Source organism: Chanodichthys erythropterus, chromosome 18 (genome assembly GCF_024489055.1).
Source record: "Chanodichthys erythropterus isolate Z2021 chromosome 18, ASM2448905v1, whole genome shotgun sequence".
NCBI classification, from domain to species: domain Eukaryota; kingdom Metazoa; phylum Chordata; class Actinopteri; order Cypriniformes; family Xenocyprididae; genus Chanodichthys; species Chanodichthys erythropterus.
In genome coordinates this window covers 1,753,784-1,776,136 of record NC_090238.1, presented here as the reverse complement: position 1 = coordinate 1,776,136, position 22,353 = coordinate 1,753,784, and the positions used below count along the sequence as shown (strand labels likewise).

Below are 22,353 nucleotides of genomic sequence, written 5' to 3'. Positions count from 1 at the left end.
ACAATAATCTTCTAATTTCTATCCATCCAAATGTGAAATGCAGAGTGTGTACAAAAACAGCAGACCAAATACTGCATCAAACAGTCTGAAAAAAGTTGATATCAAATCAAATATTCTGTTATTTATTACAATATTTCTTGTTGATGTATACTACTGTTCAAAAGGGTTTCTTTTCTTTTTTGAAAGAAAATAATACTTTTCTTCAGCAAGGATACATTAAATCAATCAAAAAATTGTAATTTCAAATAAATACTGTTCTTACATATTTCTGTTCATCAAATAATTCTGAATAAAGACACTATATTATGGTTTCCACACTTCCATGATGTGATGATGAATTGTAGTAATTTAGCAGACATTAACTAATGTTCACTAATAGGACAACAGGTTCTAGATCAACTGAACCTGTGACCAGAATAGAAAACTTTTACAAAAATTGAAGGCAAGTTTATCAGTTCTACTGTTTGAAATTGATGTAAACTAGCCATCAGAAATGTGGATCACACAGATGCTTGTGATCCACAACTATCATTGAGATCAATCATCACAGTGAGCGTTTCTTTCTCTGGCATCAGATTTGCGAGTTTTTGGAGTGGTGACAACCTATTGCATAAGCACAACAAAACTTTGCCTCGAGCAATCATTATTTTCATGAGCGCTGCAGAGGTATTTTCTTCAGCCAAACTATGACAGTTCAATGACTCATGCAAGCATCTAATGTTCTGTTGACAATTCCTTCATGTTAGTCATCTAATGCTAATGAACACTGCCTGCGGGAACTCTTTAACACTGCGGTGAGGACGCAGGGTATTGATTTCTTTTCAGGCACGTCACATTTCAAATTGCATGGTAGGAAAAATGTGAAAAAACCACCAGCAGGCAACGATGTACCATTAGTGATGAGGGAGAGAGACAGAGAGGCTAAACCTAAAGACCTTCCAAATCACAATTTCATTTTTTTATGATTTATTACAAATTTATTATCAAAAACAGATGTAATCACATGCAAGAAACTTATTTAATGAATCTTTTAAAATGTAATAAATTCAATTCATTTCATTTTTTGGCAAAGTGCTGCACAACAGATACTGTTAAAACTAAAACATGGAAGAAAATTGTGAGATATTGTGTGATTTACAAACATTATTATTATTATTATTATTACTTTAATAAGTATACTCTACTGTGCAACAGTAATATATTTCTGCCATAATAAGTTAAACCGAACTTTTATTTTGGCAGGCTGTGAGTTTGTGTGTGTATCTGCCGATAGTTTTCTCAGATGAAATGGTGAAATGCTGCTGAAGTGACTCTCTGGAGATGAAGTCCATGTGTTCATGTCCTCATATAGTGTGGAGTGTCATGTGTGTCAAACTGAGACATGCATAACATGCAGACTTCAGATTTCAATAGCAGTGTTTATATGTGCTTTAATATTAAAATGCACGGACCCTCTTTATATTAAGTGGCCTTAACTACTATGTACTTACATTTAAATTAATCATTTGATACAATGCACTTATTGTGTACATACATGTTTTTACATTGTACTTATATTTTAAAAACACCTGCATGTAATGACATCTGTAATTAATTTCTGTAATTACATTTATAATTACACTGTTGACTCATCCCTTAACCCTTACCCCTACCCTTAAACCTACCCATACCACCGACGCTTTCCATAACCTTTCCCGTATCCCACCTCAATAGCAGAAATAGTGTTTTGAAATTCAATATGAACCCAATAAGTACATTTTACTTTTTTTTTTTTTTTATGTAAGTACATAGTAGTTAAGGCCACTTAATATAAAGTGGGACCAAATACACTAGTCTATATCGCCATTTGATTAACTCTATATCCCTATATTTGATTATTTATCCAAAATATGCCAAATTCTGTGACATTTCATGTTAAACTGGATTCAGCGATTCCCACGTTTTCCGCATCGCAAAAAATCATAGGGCCCTATAAAACCTCATGTAAGGGAGGAAAGCACAACCCTCCATCCTCTTAACCGGTCATTACTGTACACCAAACAAATGTGACCCACATGACAAAAGCCATGGCCACAGACAGTAACCTGCACTTATGGGTGTTCTGTGGTTAGAAAATGTGACCATACAAGAACATTTACAACATGAGCCTGAGGTCAAGTGGTAGAGGACTGTGAAAAAGACACTTACCCACAAGAGAAAACATATCGGAGATCATGCTGGCCTTTATCTTTAAATCAAGGGGAGCATCACTAGAAATATAAAAAGGGGAAAACGTATTAGTACACTGTTATATAAACCTTGTGGGCCAATGAACTGTTCTGATTTATAAGCCTTTAAAACAGCACACAGAAATATGATTATCTTATTTCTCCTGTGAAACACGAAATCAGATATTGGACAGAATGTCTAAGCCGTTCATTTCCATCCAGTGAAACTGAATGGTGATTTATACACTGTCAAAAACCATCATAACAATAGTCTGTATCAGGGCTTGGCAACCTACGGCACGTGGAGGGATAATCACTGGCGCGTGACCGTAGCTAAAAAGGCGTATGTATTTAATTTAAATAAAGTGCCTGAAACTTGCCTCCCAAGTCCCTCGAGGTGCGAGCTTTATTATCCTTCCCCGTGCCATAAGGTTGCCGACCGCTGGTCTATATGACTACATTTCACGTCTTGAAGTCATGTGAGAGCTGTCAGATATCAGAGCAGTTCCAAGGTTTTCACGGAGGAAATAAAATAATACGACTCAACCCTTTATAGTTAATACTATAAATATTGTCACTGCCTACAAAAATTGCGTGTCTTTTTAAAGGGACGGTTCACTGACATATTTTGACAAATGTTTTAGTCCACACAATTCAAGTCCATGATGTCCAAAATATCATATTTTGTGTTCCACAGAAGAAAGAACATGAGGGAAATATGATTTTTGAGTAACTATCCCTATAAGTTCACTGTTATAGATGTCACATATTTCACAAGCAAGAGAAGTGCAATTTAAAATAGCACAATTAGACACAAAGCTTCAGATTTGTGTCTATTAAACCGGTCCATAATGTGCCAGATCTACACAACTAGGTGATTTACCTCTGCTGAAAGCACTACAAATGTGAAGATGTTTAAACTTTTCCATTCTTGACCCAAAACCACTGCGGTCTGTGCTGTTTTTATGTTTATGAGCATGTTGACAAGTACACTTAATGGAGGGCTTGATTTTGACTCAAGAACTTCCCTCTAACTGGACAAATTATGCATAAGGATATGTTTGACACAAACAGTTGGGTGTAATTTTTTTTTGTAATGAAAAATATCTGGGGACCAAATAGCCTTTTAATAGGAAGCATTTTTGCTTGATCTTTGTTGGTTTAGCAGGTTGAGGCTGGAGTTATTTCTTTATTTCATCTCTGATCTTGGTGAGAGAGTTCTTGGCCTTGAAATCTTTGTGGCTCTTTATTATCCTGTTGAATATGTTGCTGGGCTGCTTAATGTAATCTCTTAGGCCAGCTATTGCACCTTCACCCTGACGGAAGCCACTTGCTATTAAGATCCTCCTAGTCTTCTTTCATCACTTAGAGCATCAGAACGTCACTGCTGAACAATGTTCTTCTTGAACTTATAACCAGGGCTTCCACTAATTAGGATGTTCATTAACTGTATTAGCGAATCGAATGTCAGTGGTGAGAGAGAGTTGCCTTGGAAAACTCTTCGCTGTAAGGCCTTTACCAGTCTTTATAAAACCACTGGCATGAAACCGCAGGTTGGTTTTCTAACCCTTCATTTCAACTTCCAAGAAGCCTATGATGACTGGGCCTGTTCAGTATGTTCATAATGGGACACTGTCAAATGTTTGCAGTTGATGTATGTCACTCCTGTGGTAACACACTCAAATCACTGGTCACCTCACTTGGTTGCATTATCTTAATGCAGAGCATCAAAGTTTCTGATCCAGTTTTGGACAGGTCTTGACCTGAAAACATCTAATTGGGTAGATCTTTGATGGCCGAACAAATCACCTGTAACAAGAAATCCTTCCTCTCATCTGGTGTTACACTTTGAAATAGGCTTTTCTTGTAGGCTTCAATTTGATCCCACCAGATACTGTGGCGTAGACCAGTGAGTTCATAAGGAATGCTTGAGATGTTCTTTACACCATATTGAATTTTACACGGATGAAAATGAGACTTACAGTCTTTACAATTGCATGCACTTTATAAAAGTCCTGGATCACATGTAAAACTCACAACATCCACAACTGTTTTATGGAGTTTTTGTCGACTGAAAGTGTTCTGGAAAGTCTTTCATTGGCTCAATAATTTGCATGTTGTTAAACTACTGTACAGTCCATTGAACCTACTGTACTTCAAGGTAACACTTTAGTTTAGGGTCCAATTCTCACTATGAACTAGTTGTTTATTATCATGAATATTAGGATATTTGCTGTTTATTACTTATAAAGCACATATTAATGCCTTATTCTGTATGACCTTATTCTACATCTCATAATCCTACCCAATACCTAAACTTAACAACTACATTACTAACTATTAAAAAGCAGTAATTAGGAGTAGTTAATAGTGAGAATTGGACCCTCAACTAAACTAAACTACTTGGACGTCAAAATTCCTTCCTGTCAAAATATGGTGCTACAAGGGCCAAAATGCACTTTTGATTGAATTTCTATATTTGCCTAAAATTCGTGGTTTGAATGGCAGTATGTGATGGAAATTCAAAGTGCACAACGCAGTGATCTCAAATTGCATTTGCCTGTGTAACACAGGCAGAACACAAACACCCAAAGCAGTTATTGTACACATCACATACACATAAGAAAATGGAAAAATCATAGGATTGGTGTGTGTGCGTTGCTCACCATGCCAATGAGGGAGAGAGGTTCACTTCCAAGAGCCACGGTTTGAGGTTGGAATCAATGAGAACGTCAAAACCATACAGTTCTGCGAATTGAGACACACACACACAGTGAGACGGGTGAATGGGAGGACAACCACCACACAGAGGCAGTCAGCGCTACTGAGCCATCTGTAAATGCAAATGAACAGATTAAAGCAGTAATAGAAGAAACACAGGCCACATACACATTGAAAACCTCTTTAACACACAGAAATAAATCCTCTAAATGATAATTGTGTGTCTCTCCTGAACCTGTGATGGCTGACACTGGTATTAAATTAGTGTACAGAAAGTTAGCATTCACAGCACTTTCAATATTATGATATTTTGACAAATCATGACATACACAATATCTAGCATGTTAGGAAAGCTGTCTTTGTACAAAAGGGAGTGACGTCACGGAATTACTAGCTAGTACAGTTGTAAAGATTTATTGTAAATTTATTGTAAATATTGTGGTAACTATCTGAATTTTTTGTTGGTGTTTTATGTGAACATGTTTAATGTGTTTTTCAAACATGTAACTTTGTATTTTGATAAATACGGTTGTTATGACACCAAATTTTTAGATACTAGGGAAATTCCATGATTCTCGATTCCATTAAACCACAACCAAAACCACTAGCCTAACTAATATAAAGTTCAAACATTTTTTGAGACAAAAAAATAAAATAAGAACAAATAAACAAATCAGAAGTGACAGGACAAATCAAGCATTCTGCGTTAGTTCAGGCAGGCCTCGTAGTCAAGCTTCGCTATCAGCTGATTTGCAAATTCTAACCCCACCCATATTAGCTGATCCGATTTGTATGGACTCCATTGGCAACTCTCATATAAGGTGCATTGCTTAAAAGCAGCTTCTGTCTGTCAGCTTGCTTGCAACCCACCTCCTCCCCAGCTCCTCCTGTTTAACTTCATCAGTGTCATTCTGTTGTCATTGATGCATGCTCTGTTCTCAATAGGGGGATTTTCTGCTGCTCTCTCAGTTAAAAAATAGGAGGCTGTCCCCAGAAGCTGCTGCTGTTCCCTGTCTTAGCTTTCATGAAAAGGAGGGGAATTTAGAACAGAGCCATACCACCAAATGTAACTTCGACAAAATATGCCAATAAATAATTGACTAAAACGTTTGTCTGCAGTAATTTTTTTGACTTAAGTGGTCCTGACTGAAATAAATACAAAGATACAAAAGAAATAAACAGTGCTTTAAGATTTTCAGTTAGGTCATAACAGTAGTATTCAAGTACAGAAATACTACAGAAATAATGTACATAAAAACTGCATAGTTTTCACTGAATTAAATATAGATGAATCCTTATTAAAGCTACAAACGTTATTCAGTCAAGAGCAGTGAGTGATTTTCTCTTTGTCTTTTGTTGTTTGATTAATATTAATGATAGACCGCAGCTGGTTTATTAGGCTGCTGTCACTTTAAGACCTGATGTAGATCTGACACACGTCTGATTTTATCTTGATAGCCAAAGGAGGACAGGAAAAAACAGATGCAGTGTTAATTGCATTAAATATTTTTAACGCATTAAACAGAAAATACTAATTGCAGAAATTGCATCACATCTTTCAATCCAGAAAGTTTGAGAAATAAAACTTTTATCTAAATCATGAATGGGTTATAAACAGAGAGCGAGCAAAGAGCGTTCCCTTTGTAATAATTGGCTTCTTTACAAGCAAAACTTTTTAAATGATCACAATATACTTTACACCAGTGTTTCCTAATTTTATATAAATCAGGAAAGATATTGCGATAATTTCACTAATATTCAATGCATCGCCCAGCCCTAAAGAGCAGCATGATCCTCCTATCTTTCAGAACAAACTTTCATTGTGGACCCGTTTTAAATGTTGCCTACACTAGCCTTTGAAACAGAGCCTATATGTGGCTCTAAATACTCTCTGGTATAAAGCAGGCCTTTATCAAACAGAAGGGGGGTTTCTGTGTCCTTTCTACATTCACTGACACAAGAGAGAGAGTGTTTGAATGTGTGTGCTTGTGCTCGTGTGTAAACAGAAGTGGGGCGACATGTCGACTATAAATAAGCCTGTGCCGCCCTGCTGACTTTATACTACATTTCATGGCATCAAAGGGATCAACAGCTGATCCCTCTATTCCCACTTCTCCTGTATCTGTTTATATCATTAGATTGATAATGGTTCAGTTCTTATGACACTATTAGCACAATACACAATAAATGACACTATATTTTACTGTTTTTGGGTGAGCTATCCGTTTCAAAGCTTATGAGTCTTTAAAGTTTTAAAAGTCAAGATGTGATCTACTGAACACTGTGTTGAGTTGTTTCAGACCCAAAAACCGGCTTGAGTGACGTACCTCTTACTCTAACAACCTTTTCCTCCACCGACTCATACGCATTTGCTCAATTAAAAAAAAAAAAAAAAGCATTCATAAATATATGCCAGTTCCAGTTCACCAATGACCCCATGCAATCATTTAAGACAGATCCCAAACCAGATTATGTCACATATATTTCGTAAACCGGAGTATTTCGTAAACCGGTTATGCATGGTATACTATAATCCATGTATTTGTAAACAGGTAGAATGTGCATGGAAAAGCATCTGGACTTGGTTACCCAATCACTGAAGACCTCTCGCTTCACTCATCAGAGGGCCTTCATCAGCTGACAGGATTCAGTATTTAGATAAATCCATAACTATGACCATATGCTCCTGACTAAGATTATACCTGCTGCTCCATACATAAAACGTGACAATGACCTGGATCACATGCAGAGCCACTGTTGTGGACTGAGAAAAACACATTTACAGTGGTTCCTGACAACAAAATGGTTGCTTTTGGGAAAAAATACTAGGGCTGCCCTCGACTAAAGATTTTTCTAGTCTGCAGAGCTGCAGAGATTAAGTCAACAATGCTGACTCATCTCTCATCTCCACAGTAGTGGACACGCCTATATGCAAGTTTCATATGGATTACATAATCTGAGAATATTTATTTTCCATTTGAAATGGCTCGTTTAAAAGTAGACATTACAAGCTATAGATGTATATCTTGTGTGTCTGTGAGGAAAGCAGCCTATACGATGAGTTTCGGTTCATGCTTGTTACAAGCTCAAGTTCACTGAGACCGAGATCAGAAAACGCATCCTGATTGCTTTCATTGTTTTACAAAAGCACAACGTTTTGCTGTTATTGTGAGTTTACAGAAATAAAAGTAGACCCTTTACATTTTGCATTACTCTTATCTATGACCAAAAATGACGGAGTATTTTAAGTTAAGTGCAGTGATCCCACCGGCGCCTCCATGTCATGCAGTAAACACGCTCTCCACACAAACACTTGGATATGCGCCAAAAAATAGCGCACATTTATCTATAGGCAAACATTAAAGAGAATGGACTAAAGTTGCGACTCACATGTTTCAAGTGATAAGCCATATTTGAGGTCGATAAATGATAGGTGAATGTTTGGATTTCCTGCAGTTAATGATCTGTGCCTATAGGACTGCGTGACCTCGCCACTTCCTGTGGAGGATTTTTTTTTTTTTCTGCGACTAACCGATTAATAAAATCTTGGTCGACCAAGCCTCTTCAAGTTGACTAACGGTTAGTCGACTATTAGGGGGCAGCCCTAAAAAATACCCATTATCTATTGTCAATAGTGTAGCGAAGTCCCGTTCAAACCATGCAGGTGAATCTGCATATGGAAATCTTTCACCCTCGCACGAAATTCCAGATTGTGTGGATTTTATTGAAATTTGGATTTCGTCTAATAATGGTAAATGTGACTGGACCTAAAGACAAAAACATCATTTTGGCCAATTTCTAAGGCAGCACCTTAGGAGACTGATCTCATGTTCAACACCAAAACATAGTAAGCTGCATTTCTGTCCACTGCTCTACATAATGTGAATGTGAGCCTCAAGTTGCTGTTGATTTCAATGGAAAATTTAGACTGACATTTTCTTAATGAATTTCCTGTGTCTGTTTTCCTGCACACAGGATCAAATCACAGGGTCGTTTTGGCCACTGATGTCTTGAAATGTCTATTGTAGGCAGCTCATTAGGTTTTAGAACAAAGGCAAAATACTGATTCGTTAACTAGTCAACTACTTTTCTGGTTAACTAATCTACTACAAACAGGTAGTCGTGAAAGCCCTACAAGCAGGGTCAGAAATGACCTTCTCCATTATGGGGCAATATTTTTTACGATAATTTTTACTTTGTAGAGGGAATTTTTATAATTACCTTATTAAATGCTCAAGTGTTGTTTTTTGTGTCAAATACTTATAGTGCTCCTATTTGCTTCAGGTACCGTTATCCCGGCTCAAGCAAAAAGGAGATCATGCTTTTCTCGATAGCCGGACCTAGGTTATGGAATAAGTTACCGCTCTCCATCCGCTCTGCCCCCACTTTGAACAATTTTAAAACAGCTTTGAAGAAACTCTTTTACATCTTGGCTTTTGATTCTGACCCAGGAGACAACTAAATATTAGTCTGCTTTATTGTCTTTGTTTGGTTTACTTGTTTCTTCTTTGTACAGCACTTTGGGCTGCACTTGTGTCAGAAATAAAACTAAACTAAAATAACTATTATGCCATTTTAAAGGTTCCCAATTTGTTTTAGAGTCTCCTACAACAGGTTTACATGCATCCAAGGTCAAAAACCATTTTAATTTTGGAAACCAAACACCATTAGCATATCTGAATTTCAGCTCCTGAGGCTTCATCGGCACTTGATCCACAGTGATACGAACAGTAACGATGTCGTCAGTTTCACCATATCAATCTCATCCTGTGGAAGTGCATGAAGTGGATTTGCTTTTGCAGAGCAGAATACAGCATCTTCTGGACATGAACAACACAAACCAAACTACACAATACAACTACAGTGATTGAGGGCAGGGCAAAAGAGACACTGTTCACAGGCAGCCAATGAAAATCATAGGCTGACATTATGTAAATCTGTTACGAAGCTACGTAGGTTCAGCAGGAAGTAAGTCTGGAATTACTGAAGACTCGGTTCAGGCAGTTCAGAACTGCTTCTTTCTTTTGGGAGACAATATCTCCATTTATGAGCACTCTGATTTTTTTTTAACTTTTACATTCACAAACAGCTCTATTACACACTAGATAAAAGGTCATATCTAAAAAAAAAAATCATAATGGGGCACTTTAAATTGAATCAATTAATTCAATCAATTAGAATAGTCTGTTAACAATAAGCCATCTTTGCATTGCCAAGGCAACAGAGAAGCTGCATCTGGCCCTGCATTTATGTTTATTTACATTAATGTAATTTTTAACAGCCTACAGTATTGTCAGTTATTGCCCTTGATATTGTAATGATTATTAATGCAGTTTTTGTGTGTGGAGAAACAACATATTCCAATAGGCAAAACAAGCCGAGAACCATTTATGAATTAGTTTGTTTTTTATGCATTAGAAAACGAAGACTTCACATTGGCTATTTTAGATGTTCCCATCACTGAAGCGGTCAATGAGAACTCCCATTATAACCAGCTGATGAAAATGCAAAATCAATCTCTTACATACATCGTATCTGCACTTTGTTGAGTATGATGAGAGAATTCAGGGAACTACAGAAGACTGTTGGAGCACACATTGAATTTCCAGCATTTTCAGTGGATTTCTTCTTCACTGGTAACTAATATAAACACCTATGACTGGGCATTGCATTCATGAACTTAACAGAGACTATTGGCTATAATGCTCTACGCTGCAAAAAAAAAAAAAAAACCTTAAAAGGAAACCTTAGATGCAACATGAGCAGATCTAAACACTGTCGCAATCAACACCTTTTATGCATTGTCACATTTCACTTTAATTGCGACAATCATGATAGTTTTAGCTTATTTATAGGGGCATTTTTTTCCCCATATCTTGAATTTGGGGGGCATTTATGTTCATTCCGGGTAGCATTTTTGCCCCAAGCTCAAGTTACTTTTCAACCCCGCCTATAAGGCTGATTAATGAAGCCAGTAACGGTCTATGCAGGGAGCAGACAGCACAGAGGCTCATTGGGTTCTTAAGCAGAGCTACAGGCGAGTACATCTTTCTTTAATCAGCTCTAAACACACAACACGAGCTGAAAGACAGGGCGAGCGGCCCATACTAATTACTCAAGATGTGCAAAAGCACCATTTCGCATTGTGAACACACGTACAAACACAAACAGCACGCTCCATACGCATTTACACTCCGCTTCAAACAGCGAGCAGCCAACAGCCCATGTGCAACGCATTTTCCCCCAATTAGGAGCAGACACCGGTCCTGCCCGCACCTCAGCCCTCACAGGCCGTCTCGCTCTCTCCGTCTCTCTCCTCTCGGCTTTTGTGGCTCTTTAATGTGTGCTGGGAGGGCCCATTAACATCACCACAAAATATTCGCAGTGAGGAGAATAAATAAGCACCAACAAGGGAAGATCAAAGCAGAGCGTTATTATGAGCCGTTGGGCTCTGGAATCGAAAAAAACAAGCCCAAACCAAACTCACCACAACAACAATAACAAGACCGTAACGTATCATCTCACTGGGTGTCTCCTGCGTCTGCTGTGTCACTTGACAATGTTGCATCACTGCAGAAATAAATCGTATTCCTGCTGGTTTTGGGTGTCTTTTCATAAACAATATAATAGAGGGTGGAGTGACTCGCATGAACTCACAGATGAAATATAACTTGACTTCTAAGCTTAAGTAAGAGACAATTTACACATGATCACAGTAATGCATATCACTTCAGCCACAGAAACTGGGAGACTTTCACCAATATTTTTATATCAGTGGTCCAAATGTTCCAATTTTTAAGGAATAGTTCACTCAAAAATATATAAACCCGTATGCTGTTACTGCTACTGCTGCTTTTATTCACATAAAAGAGAAATTTGAAGGATCTTCATGAGGCTGTCTTTGTGACTACATCCAAAAAAATCCCATAAAAGTAGATAAAAGCCATGCTTGTGACTTGTAAATCTTAGCAGATTTTTCACCAAGCTTGTTGCAATGCAATAGGATTGCCTTATCCGCAAAGAAAACATGAGACGCTGCTGTTTTTGACCATCTTTGTGTTGTGAGCACACCTTAAAGCAGTGGTCTCAAACTGCCGGCCGTTTACGGCCCGCCCTCCCCCTCCACCCGGCCCGCCTCTCAAAAATAAAACATAACCCGGCCCGCTAAATTATTATTAGTATTATTTTCTAGTTGCTACCTGTCTGATATGCAAAGAAAAAGTCGCCTTTCTAAGGATCATTCACATATCGCGTCACATAAGCAGCCGCGCCGCATTCTCCTTCTTTCCAATGCTCTTTCGCTCCAGTGGCGTCTCTCAACCGCGTCGCTTCTATTACGAGCGCACTTGCCTAAATTACAGTAAAAGCACTCCACTTTAAGTCACAAGCGTCGATTTAAACCACTGAAACACATCCGTTGCAACCATTAAACGTTACCGATGCTCAAACGGCATCTTGGACAAATGTGTGTCAGCTGTGTGAGCACAAGCGTTGCCAGGTGTCTGTCAAGAAACAGAAGAGTGTACACATGTATTCAGGGATTGTATTTGTTAAGTACAGTGTTGTTCAGTGCAAGATTTTAATGTTATTTAAGCTAACAAAGTAACATATGTATAATTCATTTATTTTGTAACAATAATTTTGTTTCTAATTGAATATGAGTTTGTCATAATAAATTAGTCAAAAAATACCCCCCTTCCATTGAACCGATTGGTAACGCCCAACCAATGCGCGTTGCACTTTCACCAACACAAAGCGAGTGGAGCTCTGTTTGAATGGAGAGCACAGGTAGCACCAAAAAATGAAGAGAACCGCTGCCCAGCCGACAATATTAAACTTCTGTTCAAAGAGGGACATTTAAAAGAATAAAGCATGTATTGAGAAGGAAGTGTGAAAACATTGTAATAGCTAAGTACACTCCACACATGTTTTAACTAGCTAATCCATTGCAATTTAGCCATAACTATCAGTGCATAACCAGTTACTAAAACAGCCGTCTGTTTTGTTACTTCATTTTTCAATAGTATCTTATCAATGACAAAAGTATTCACATCGGTGTTTGTTTTCTTCCTTAATCTGATTTTGAACGAATTTGCTTGAATGAATGATTTAAGTAGCTCAGTCATTAAAACATCGAATCGCTTCCACCTACTGGCGTTTTGACATTTTAACATAATTGGATGGATGGATGGCTGGATGGCTGGATGGCTGGATGGATGGATGGATGGATGGATGGATGGATGGATGGATGGATGGATGGATGGATGGATGGATGGATGGATGGATGGATGGATGGATGGATGGATGGATGGATGGATGGATGGATGGATGGGAGAAATTATCCAAAAATGCTATACACACACAAAAAAAATAATAATTAAAAAAAATACCACCCCGGGCGGTTTTTGGGTTAGTTCACCAAAAACTTTTTTGTGTTGTGAAGATGAACGAAGGTCTTATGGGTGTGGAACGACATGAGGGTGATTAATTAATGACAAAAATTTCATTTTTGGGTGAACTAACCCTTTAAAAGCTCATTTGGTTTTAGAACAAAACCTTTGAAAACCCCCTTTGTCCAATATCTTGTACATTACTGTAACTGCAGGGGGGGAAAAAAATAATGCTTCTGTGGTCACATCCAAATTATGGTCGGAAACTGACAAGGTTCCAAAAATACAGGGTCCGAAAGATTTTCATATCGTCCACTTCTGCTAATGGTTCTTGAGCAATGATCTGTCAATGTGGATTGAGCACCGTATAGTAATTGCTACTGAATCTATAGAACCATGTCCATAAGAAATTATGCTTCAGTCACACATCTGCGGCTCACAGTACAAAAAAAAAACACTTTTTTTCAGAAAAATAATTTTTAACAAAAGTTTTTTTTTTTTTTTGGTGCCCAATGTTAGTCCAAACTTCATCAAAATTGGTTCAGATCATCTTCAGACCAAGCCTCACACATGTACAGTGAGTAATTACAGTTTTGATTTTCAAACTGTTGGAAACTGAAAATAAACTGCAAGGAAAAATGTGAAACAATTACAGATGCAAAGAACAGCTTCACTGGGAATTTCTGGTGAACTAATACACTTCAAGTAAATATTTTTTTTTTTTTAAAAATCAGTTTTTTTATTTGATTTAAAGGCACACTATGTACATTTTTGCTGATAGAGGTCACTTATTCAAAACAAAGGCGTAGCTTGATGACGCCATGATTTCATGAAATATGCATGGAGGCGTGAATCATCATGAATAATGGGTGATTTACACCTGAGAAGACAAAAGAATTGCATAATGAGCTGTAATGACCTGCATATTAATGAGCTCTTTCAGACAGGTAGGCTGTGAAAAAACCCTGTGATCATGTCTCAGCTCATCATGGTGTAAATCAAACATACAGAAAAAACAGCAATACTGTGAAATATTATTACAATTTAACCCTCTGGAGTCTGAGGCTGATTTTGGGCCCTGGAGAAGTTTTGACATGCCCTGACATTTGTGCTTTTATCAGTTGGTTATAAACATATTAATGACAAAAGTGTCATTACACTGTATTCAGCACAAACTAGGCTACCATAATATGTGAGGAACATGTATGTACATGTTTGTGTTTTTAAAGGAATAATGTTTATGCGTGGTTATTGAAAAAACAAAAAAAAAAAGTAACTGAAACAATACCTAAAAATGCATACTAAATGTTTTTTCACAAGACTTTTGAGAATTGTATATTTTAGTGTAGAGTTTTTGCTTCAAAATGATGTGGAAATGATCCTCCCTACTCTGACACATAAAACATTGTATTGATTTTAAATTTCTAAGACACTTTTTGTTTAGGTAGGCCATATGCGAAGAGGTGTGACTCTTCATGAATAATGAAGTGATTTACACCTGGGGAGATTAAGACCCTGCCCCTAATGAGCCGCATAATGAGCCATTCAGTCAGGAATGTGACTGAGTCAACTAAGAAAATGCAAAGACAAGACATATCATTGTTTTTTTTCTTTTTTATTTAAAATAAAGTTAACAATATAATCCACATATAAACTAGGGTCAAAGGCACATTTTTTGTGTATACAGGCAAATAAAGGTAAGGTTTATAAAAAAAAGCCCACTTTTACACCCTATACATAACCTGCTTGATCACATATAGATAATCTTTGCAGCCCAATGGTCAGTGAGAGGTGGTGAACAGAGAATCTGAACAGTCACACATCTGTGTGCCATTTTTGAAAACAGTTCAACTGAAGACACAAGTAAATGTCACATGCCTGGCATTTCCAAGGTGTGTCTTGCTTTTTACCAAGCTGTACTTTGCAAAGCATGCAGTTCCGATGACCAGCGGTGGCATTATTCCTTGCATCTGATGTCAGCTCTGCTCCTGGAACCGGTACATGGTCACTTTTGGTCCGTTTTGGAGCTGCTTTCTGTGACGACACACCACAGAGCTCTGCAAATATATTATCATCAAATATGAATCTTATTAATATTATCATCAAATATTATCATCAAATATGATGATTTGCTACTTATGAAACATTTCTGAACAATTGTAAACAATAAATGTTTCTTGAGCTGCAAATCATCATATTAGAATGATTTCTGAAGGATCATGCGACACTGAAGACTGGAGTAATGATGCTGGACATCACAAGAATAAACGACTTTGTGAAATATATTCAAATAGAAAACAGTTATTTTAAATTGTAATAATATTTCACAATATTACTGTTTTTACTGTATTTTTAATTGAATAAATGCAGCCTTGGTGAGCAGACGAAACTTATTTTAAAAACATGAAAAATCTTACAGATTTCAATATAGGCCTACCATATAGTGGGTAAAAGTGTACTTACTCAACTGTGTTGCTGCGTGCCCTCCTAGTGGGAATTGCAGGTGAATGTGAGAGTGATGGATCCACATTCCTAAAAAAAAATGTAAAAAAAACCCTGTTATTATTAGCATATAAGATAATACTCTCATACCATTAGCTATGCATAACTGACAGGAAAGTAACAGGTATACAAGCATGCTGTATATGTCTGTCAATTGGCCATTACCGGACAAAGTGTGCGAATGTGTAAACGTTTACAGTCTGCTATATCAGTTAGCACATTTAGCAAATAGCAACATGTTCGCGCATTTCACAACCAAGCATATTTTAGCACATTCACGCCTATCATATACGGTACTTAGATACGCTATATATATATTTATAGATAGATGTAAATATAAGGCAAATATAGATGTACGCTTGTATATAAAAAAAAAACACGTCAAATAATTTGAGTATATCAACAGAAAAGCATTCTATTTATAAGCATTTTTATGAGATAAAGTTATATATATATATATATATATATATATATATATATATATATTTATATATATATATATATATATATATATATATATATATATATATATAGATAGATAGATAGATAGATAGATAGAAGTAAATATAAGGCAAATATAGATGTACGCTTATATAAATAATTTAAGTAGGCCCTATATCAACAGAAAAGCATTCTATTTATAAGCGTTTTTATGAGATAAAGTTATATATATAGTTATATAGATAGATGTAAATATAAGGCAAATATATGTACGCTTATATAGAAAAAAAAAACACGTCAAATAATTTAAGTAAAACTAAATCACTTACTCATCAGAAACTGTATCTTCAGCTGGATCAAGTCGCTCTTCAAAATGCAGACGTTCATCGTCAGAGTCGTGTTCTTCTTCCGAGGAAAGAGTGAACTTCCTCACTGTCCAGGACCATCTGAAGAGCCTGCTCACCTGTGTAGTGTGCCATCTTCCAAACGCGAAGGACAGCGAATGAATCTGATGAAACTTGATGCTTTTTAAGACGCTGTTAGGGGCGTTTACAGTTTGCATAAATCGCCTCAGCACATTATCTTATGAATAGAGCGCTCTGCGCGTGGGCGGGCACACATTAAAGATAATTAGGTCAGACAGGAGAAACAGTACCTCTCTTTACTTTTATACTGATTACATAAAGGGAGAATATTTGTTTTAGAATTTATTTGTTTTGTTTAAAAGTAGACACTTAAAGCTTTCCAAAGACATATCTCTCATGTCCATGTAGCATGTATAAGCCATCTATTTTAGTTACTTTTAGTGACGTTTTAGAACGATGTTTGCAGAGACGGAGACGGCAGGACAGCACACCCTGTATATTTTATTTATTTTTAAAAAGCACAAAGTTTTATTTTGATTGTGAGTGTACACAAAAAAAAGAAGACATTCTATAGTTTCAATTGATATATTACTTATGTCTCTATGACAAAAAATGACGGAGTATTTTAAGTCTGTTTTGCTGCAATGTGAAAAAAAAACTGCAAAACGCGCCGGCGCGTTTTTAGACCTCAGAGTGTTAAAATAATGGTATTCTATTATATTCTTTAAAATATAATGCATTTCTGTGATGCAAAGTGTCTGAACAGTTATGTTACCTCTATGACATTTCATATAGGCTTTTAGCTTAAAAGCATGCACATTTGGAGAAATATTGATGGATTCTCATATGTTTGTCAATTTTCTATACAGAGGAGTAATATTTATTCAGTATTTACTGTCATCCCTATGAGCGCTGGATACTGTGTTTTCAATTCATACTTGCAGCCGGAGGGCGCTCTGTGTACCTTTAGTCCACAAATAAATCTAAAGAAGAACAGGAAATTCCAGGAACTAACAAAGGCTTCCAGAGGTCGGTAACCATGGCTTTAACATCCAGATAAACACTTTTGAAGACAATAAATACACGATTGAGATGATGTATACAAGTATTGCCTCAGAATTTGCGTCTGAATAGTGCTGGCTCCGTGGGCGTGGCCGCATTAGCGGATAATGAGCTGAATCACGGGCGTCTGACTTGTGTTTCTTTTCATACAGATTACATAAACAGAGAATATTTGTTTTCGATTTGACTTACACGATTTTAAACCTGACATTTCAACGTTTCTTTAGACATAAGTCTCATTTTTGTGTCATTAGTATTCACTAAGTTACAGTTCATTTTCTGAGAACTATCAGATTGGACTTTGTTCAGAGGGAGATGACAGATCATGCATCATGTTAGTTTTCTTTATTTTACAAAAAGCACAACATTTTGTTTTTACTCTGAGTGTACACAAATAAAAGAAGATATTCCACAGATTAAAATGGTGTATAGCTCTTAATTGTATGTGCAACATTGACAGAGTATTTTGAGTCTCTTTCACACTGCAAAGAAAAAAAAACGCGGTGGTATCGCCGGCCTGACCACCGACCCGAGGGAGTTAAACAATAAGACTTACAGTGTTGAGCTATATAACATGATTAGTTTTCTGTCGATGGATGTGTCCAAACAGTTGTTCATCTGTCTAATAAAACACATAATATATTAAAGCGTCTTTGGTGTTTCCATGGTTTCTACAAAATAAAACCAGAAACCGAGGGTAACATGGGTATGATGTCATTGATAGGCAACGCACGGTCCATGTCCTGGTTAAAATTGTTTATTTCTCTGGATTTAAAAATTCTTGAAAACATTTGGGATAATGTAAGTACACAAGTCAACAAAATATATAACACTGTTCCAGTGATTTTTGAATATTTTAATCCAGAAATCTTGTGTCTTGTGTAGGTTTGTGTGTAGGAAAACAATAAATTACACAGTTGAAAAAATTCAAACCAGCCTAAGCTGTTTTGTTGGCCGTCCTGCTTAACAGCAGCTTAGACAGGCTGGGAGACCAGCTTAAACCAGCTGAGATCAGCAGGGTAAGCCGGGACAGGTCTTTGAGCTGTCATCATTTGGCTGCTGCTGTAGTCAATTGTAAATAGACCGACCGGTGTTCTTCTAAACTGTCTTTATTATAAACACAGCACTGTGGCTCATGACCACACAAATACAGCCCTATAAAGCATGTGAAACTTGTGTGCTTGGCTCTGAAACCGCAGCTTACAGCTCTATTTTAACATGATGTTTGTATAAACTCTAAAGTGATGTGACAAAACTGGCGATCTGCAATAAAATAGCTTGTCTAATCAAGAATAAAAATTGATGATGAGCAATTTTGAAAATTGGTGACGATGAGCAGCATGGGTGGCACAAAACACTAATTCAAGCAAAACGCCACACAGCAACAATCATACATAAACAGACATCCTACATGTAGCACAACCAGCAAATTCAGCTCTTTACATTACTAATGAAGTCCAGACCTCACTGACATCCAAGATTGAAATGATACCACATAAACCCTAGTACTTTAAGTCTCTGTGCTAAAGTTGGCAATGTTTTAAAAAGAAAAATTTGGAGTGTCTGAAGTTTGTCTTGTTGGGAAGTATAGTAGTTTATACTGTACAGTACATGTCTATATGATATGCAACATAAATATCCAGGTGAATCTTCACGGGCCTCACATTGGACTCAGTTGTAACTGAAATGGTATTGATTCAATTACAAAACAATCCTCAATGCATCACAATGCATCTTGTCCTCCAATTTCTTATCAGTACACACTTGTCACAATACCAAAATGTCAATAGCCGTTCCCAATACCACTGAAATTCAATAACTCTCGATACCTACTTCACATGACCACCAAAGATGAAAAAAAAATTATTTCTGCCTTTTTAACTACACTCTAAAAAATGCTGGGTTAAAGTTGGTTTGAAAATGGACAAACCCAGTGATTGGGTTGTTTTAACCCAGCAGTTGGGTTAAATTTTTGCCCAACCTGCTGGGTAGTTTTATTTAACCCAACTACTGATTTAAAATGACTATATGTCTGTCTTAAAATGAACCCAACATAGGTTGGAAATTAAAAATCAGACACATAATCACTAAAGGCAACAATAATATTCAAAAGGTGAACATTTATTAACAAGCAATTTAATAAATGTGTATTGTTTAATTATTATGCATTACACTTATTAATAAATGTTAATTTATTAAACACATTTTGTGTTTATTTTAAGCAAGAAATACAGTCATTTTTTCATCAATAGTTGAGTTAATAAATAATAAATTAATAAAACTACCTAGCAGGTTGGGCAAACATTTAACCCAACTGCTGGGTTAAAACAACCCAATCGCTGGGTTTGTCCATTTTCAACCCAACATGGTTTGTTTTTAACCCAGTATTTTTTAGAGTGTACTTTAATTATTAAATTTACAAAATACTTAGAACTTTTTAAACAATATAATATCAAAATAAGTACTTTAAGTAAATTGAAACTACTGTATGTCAAGTTATTTAGCTTAATTTAAATTTAACTAAATTAAGCTTGAAAACAAACAAATATAGTAGTAGTAGTCAGTAAAGGAATAACAAAGAAATGCATTATAAAAGCAATAAATAGAGTGCTTTCAGTAGCCGCTTTCACACAACTGGTAAATATATTTAAAATGTTCTTTTCCAGTAATTTTATGACATCTGCATGGAATGGCTTTCCCTCTTTTTACAGATAAGATACCAGGTGTTACTGTAAATTATCAATGCCATCAACACTGAAATCCTTCCACACATTGTAAGTGTTGCAATATCAAGCAACAGCCTGGGTTTCTCACAATGCAGTTAATTTGTGTGGAATTGGCAGCAAACATCATAATATCATAAGAATCAGTTCACAATAACTTAAGAAAGAATCGTGAATCACATCAGAGAATCGTTTCTCTTCTTTTTCCCCACCACTAAAAGGCCAGTTATTCAGCCATCAGTGAGCATGTCACAATAAGCGATCAAAGAAAGACAAAATAAATATTTTACAATTCATGAAATTTGTGTCAGACCACAAAAATCACTGTGCACTTGTATAAAGAAGCATTCAAATGGACGTGAATGGCCATTACACTCATATATCACACACACGGCCCAACACACACAAAGGCTCATTTATTCACTAGTACTACCGTTTCTGCTTTCCATGTCAGAGGTGAAGAGCGACCAATGAAGCATCATGTTACTGGACTTCATTTAGACAGCAGCTGAACAAAGACAAACCCGCTTCTAATTCACATCCGAACAATAAGGAGCGTATTAAAGAGGGAATCAACCGCGTGGCTCTGATCCAGATTCACTCGAGATGAGATGTAAACTGGGAAAACAATGGGGCTGTTCTACTGGAGCCAATGCTAAAGACCTGTTTCAGCACTTCCTCATTTATTAGCCTCCGCATCACTTCCTGCATCTGCTACCTTATTTTATTGCTTTATTTTTGGTATGACATTGAGTTTTCTCAGTGTTATAAAGACTGTGATGAAGTCGGCTACACACACACACACACACACACACACACACACACACACACACACACACACACACACACACACACACACACACTTTCCATGAGGAAAGGATGATTTGATGGAAAAAAAAACTATAAACACAATTAGTGATGCATGAAACAGTTTGGAGCACTGAAACCAGAACTGAAAACATTTCAGCAGTTTGGCGGCTTGACACGTGATCCGAATCATGATTCATAACGCTCCGAAGCTTCCTGAAGCAGTGTTTTGAAATCAGTTATCACTAAATAAGTCGTTATTTTTTTTTTTTTTTGGCGCACCAAAAATATTCTCGTGGCTTCATAATATTAATATTGAAACACTGTACTCACATGAACTGATTTAAATATGTTTTTAGTACATTAATGGATCTTGAGAGAGGAAATGTCATTGCTCAGGCCTCACTGAGCCACCGGATTTCATCAAAAATATCTTAATTTGTGTTCTGAAGATGAATGAAGGTCTTACGGGTGTGGAACGACATGAGGGAGAGTAATAAATGACATTATTTGTTTGGGTGAACTAACCCTTTAAATAAATTTCAATATTGAATTGATAATTAAATGCACATTATTTTCAGCTTCAGTTTTTGGATAATTGAAAACATATTTTAGTTTTGGTGTTTCAGTAAAAATAAAATAATAATAATTGTTTCGGTGCATCACTAACATTATTTCAGTATGACATTCATAAATTTAATTTTTAGGTCTAGCAGGATGCATAAATATGGAATTTGTTGTGTTGTACGTAATAGCTTGCACAGAGAAGTAGGATATTATTTTAATAGTATTCGCCACTCATGCTTATGCGCAAGTTCACACATTTCAGCTAACGCGGATCTATGGGAGACACAACTGTCCCAGAGCAAACGTTCATTCACAATAAGACGTTTGTATGAATCGCTCTTCACAATAATTTAGCTCCAACAATACAGTTTACCTGCCCGGAAGTTTGTAGAGATCCTAAAGACCTGGATTAGCTGGTTCAGGTGTGTTTAATTAGAGCTAGAGCAGGACTGGACGACACTGGTGTAAAGAGTGATGTTACCATATTAAACAGGCCACTTTATCCATATCACACTGTTTCCATCACATTCCACCAATGCACCTGTATGAGCGGCTCATATTCAGTCAT

The 22,353-nt window shown here is 36.6% G+C and overlaps 1 protein-coding gene and 1 long non-coding RNA gene across 9 annotated transcripts in view; both read right to left on the bottom strand.

Annotated features, from left to right (window-relative positions):
* The window catches only part of ttll5 (tubulin tyrosine ligase-like family, member 5), a 135,340-nt gene that overhangs the window by 85,812 nt on the left and 27,175 nt on the right, over window positions 1–22,353 (bottom strand). For all 8 annotated transcript variants that reach the window (XM_067368535.1, XM_067368534.1, XM_067368540.1 and 5 more), the window contains exons 13-14: window positions 4,874–4,955; window positions 2,188–2,249 (exon numbers count right to left, since the gene is read on the bottom strand). In XM_067368535.1, the coding sequence (XP_067224636.1) occupies window positions 2,188–2,249; window positions 4,874–4,955 (144 nt within the window). The remainder of the gene's footprint in view (window positions 1–2,187; window positions 2,250–4,873; window positions 4,956–22,353) is intronic.
* Window positions 14,402–17,323, bottom strand: LOC137006892 (uncharacterized). Its single transcript, XR_010892542.1, has 3 exons — window positions 16,591–17,323; window positions 15,782–15,850; window positions 14,402–15,375 (listed from the first exon to the last, which is right to left on the bottom strand). It is a non-coding gene; the product is annotated as an uncharacterized lncRNA (long non-coding RNA).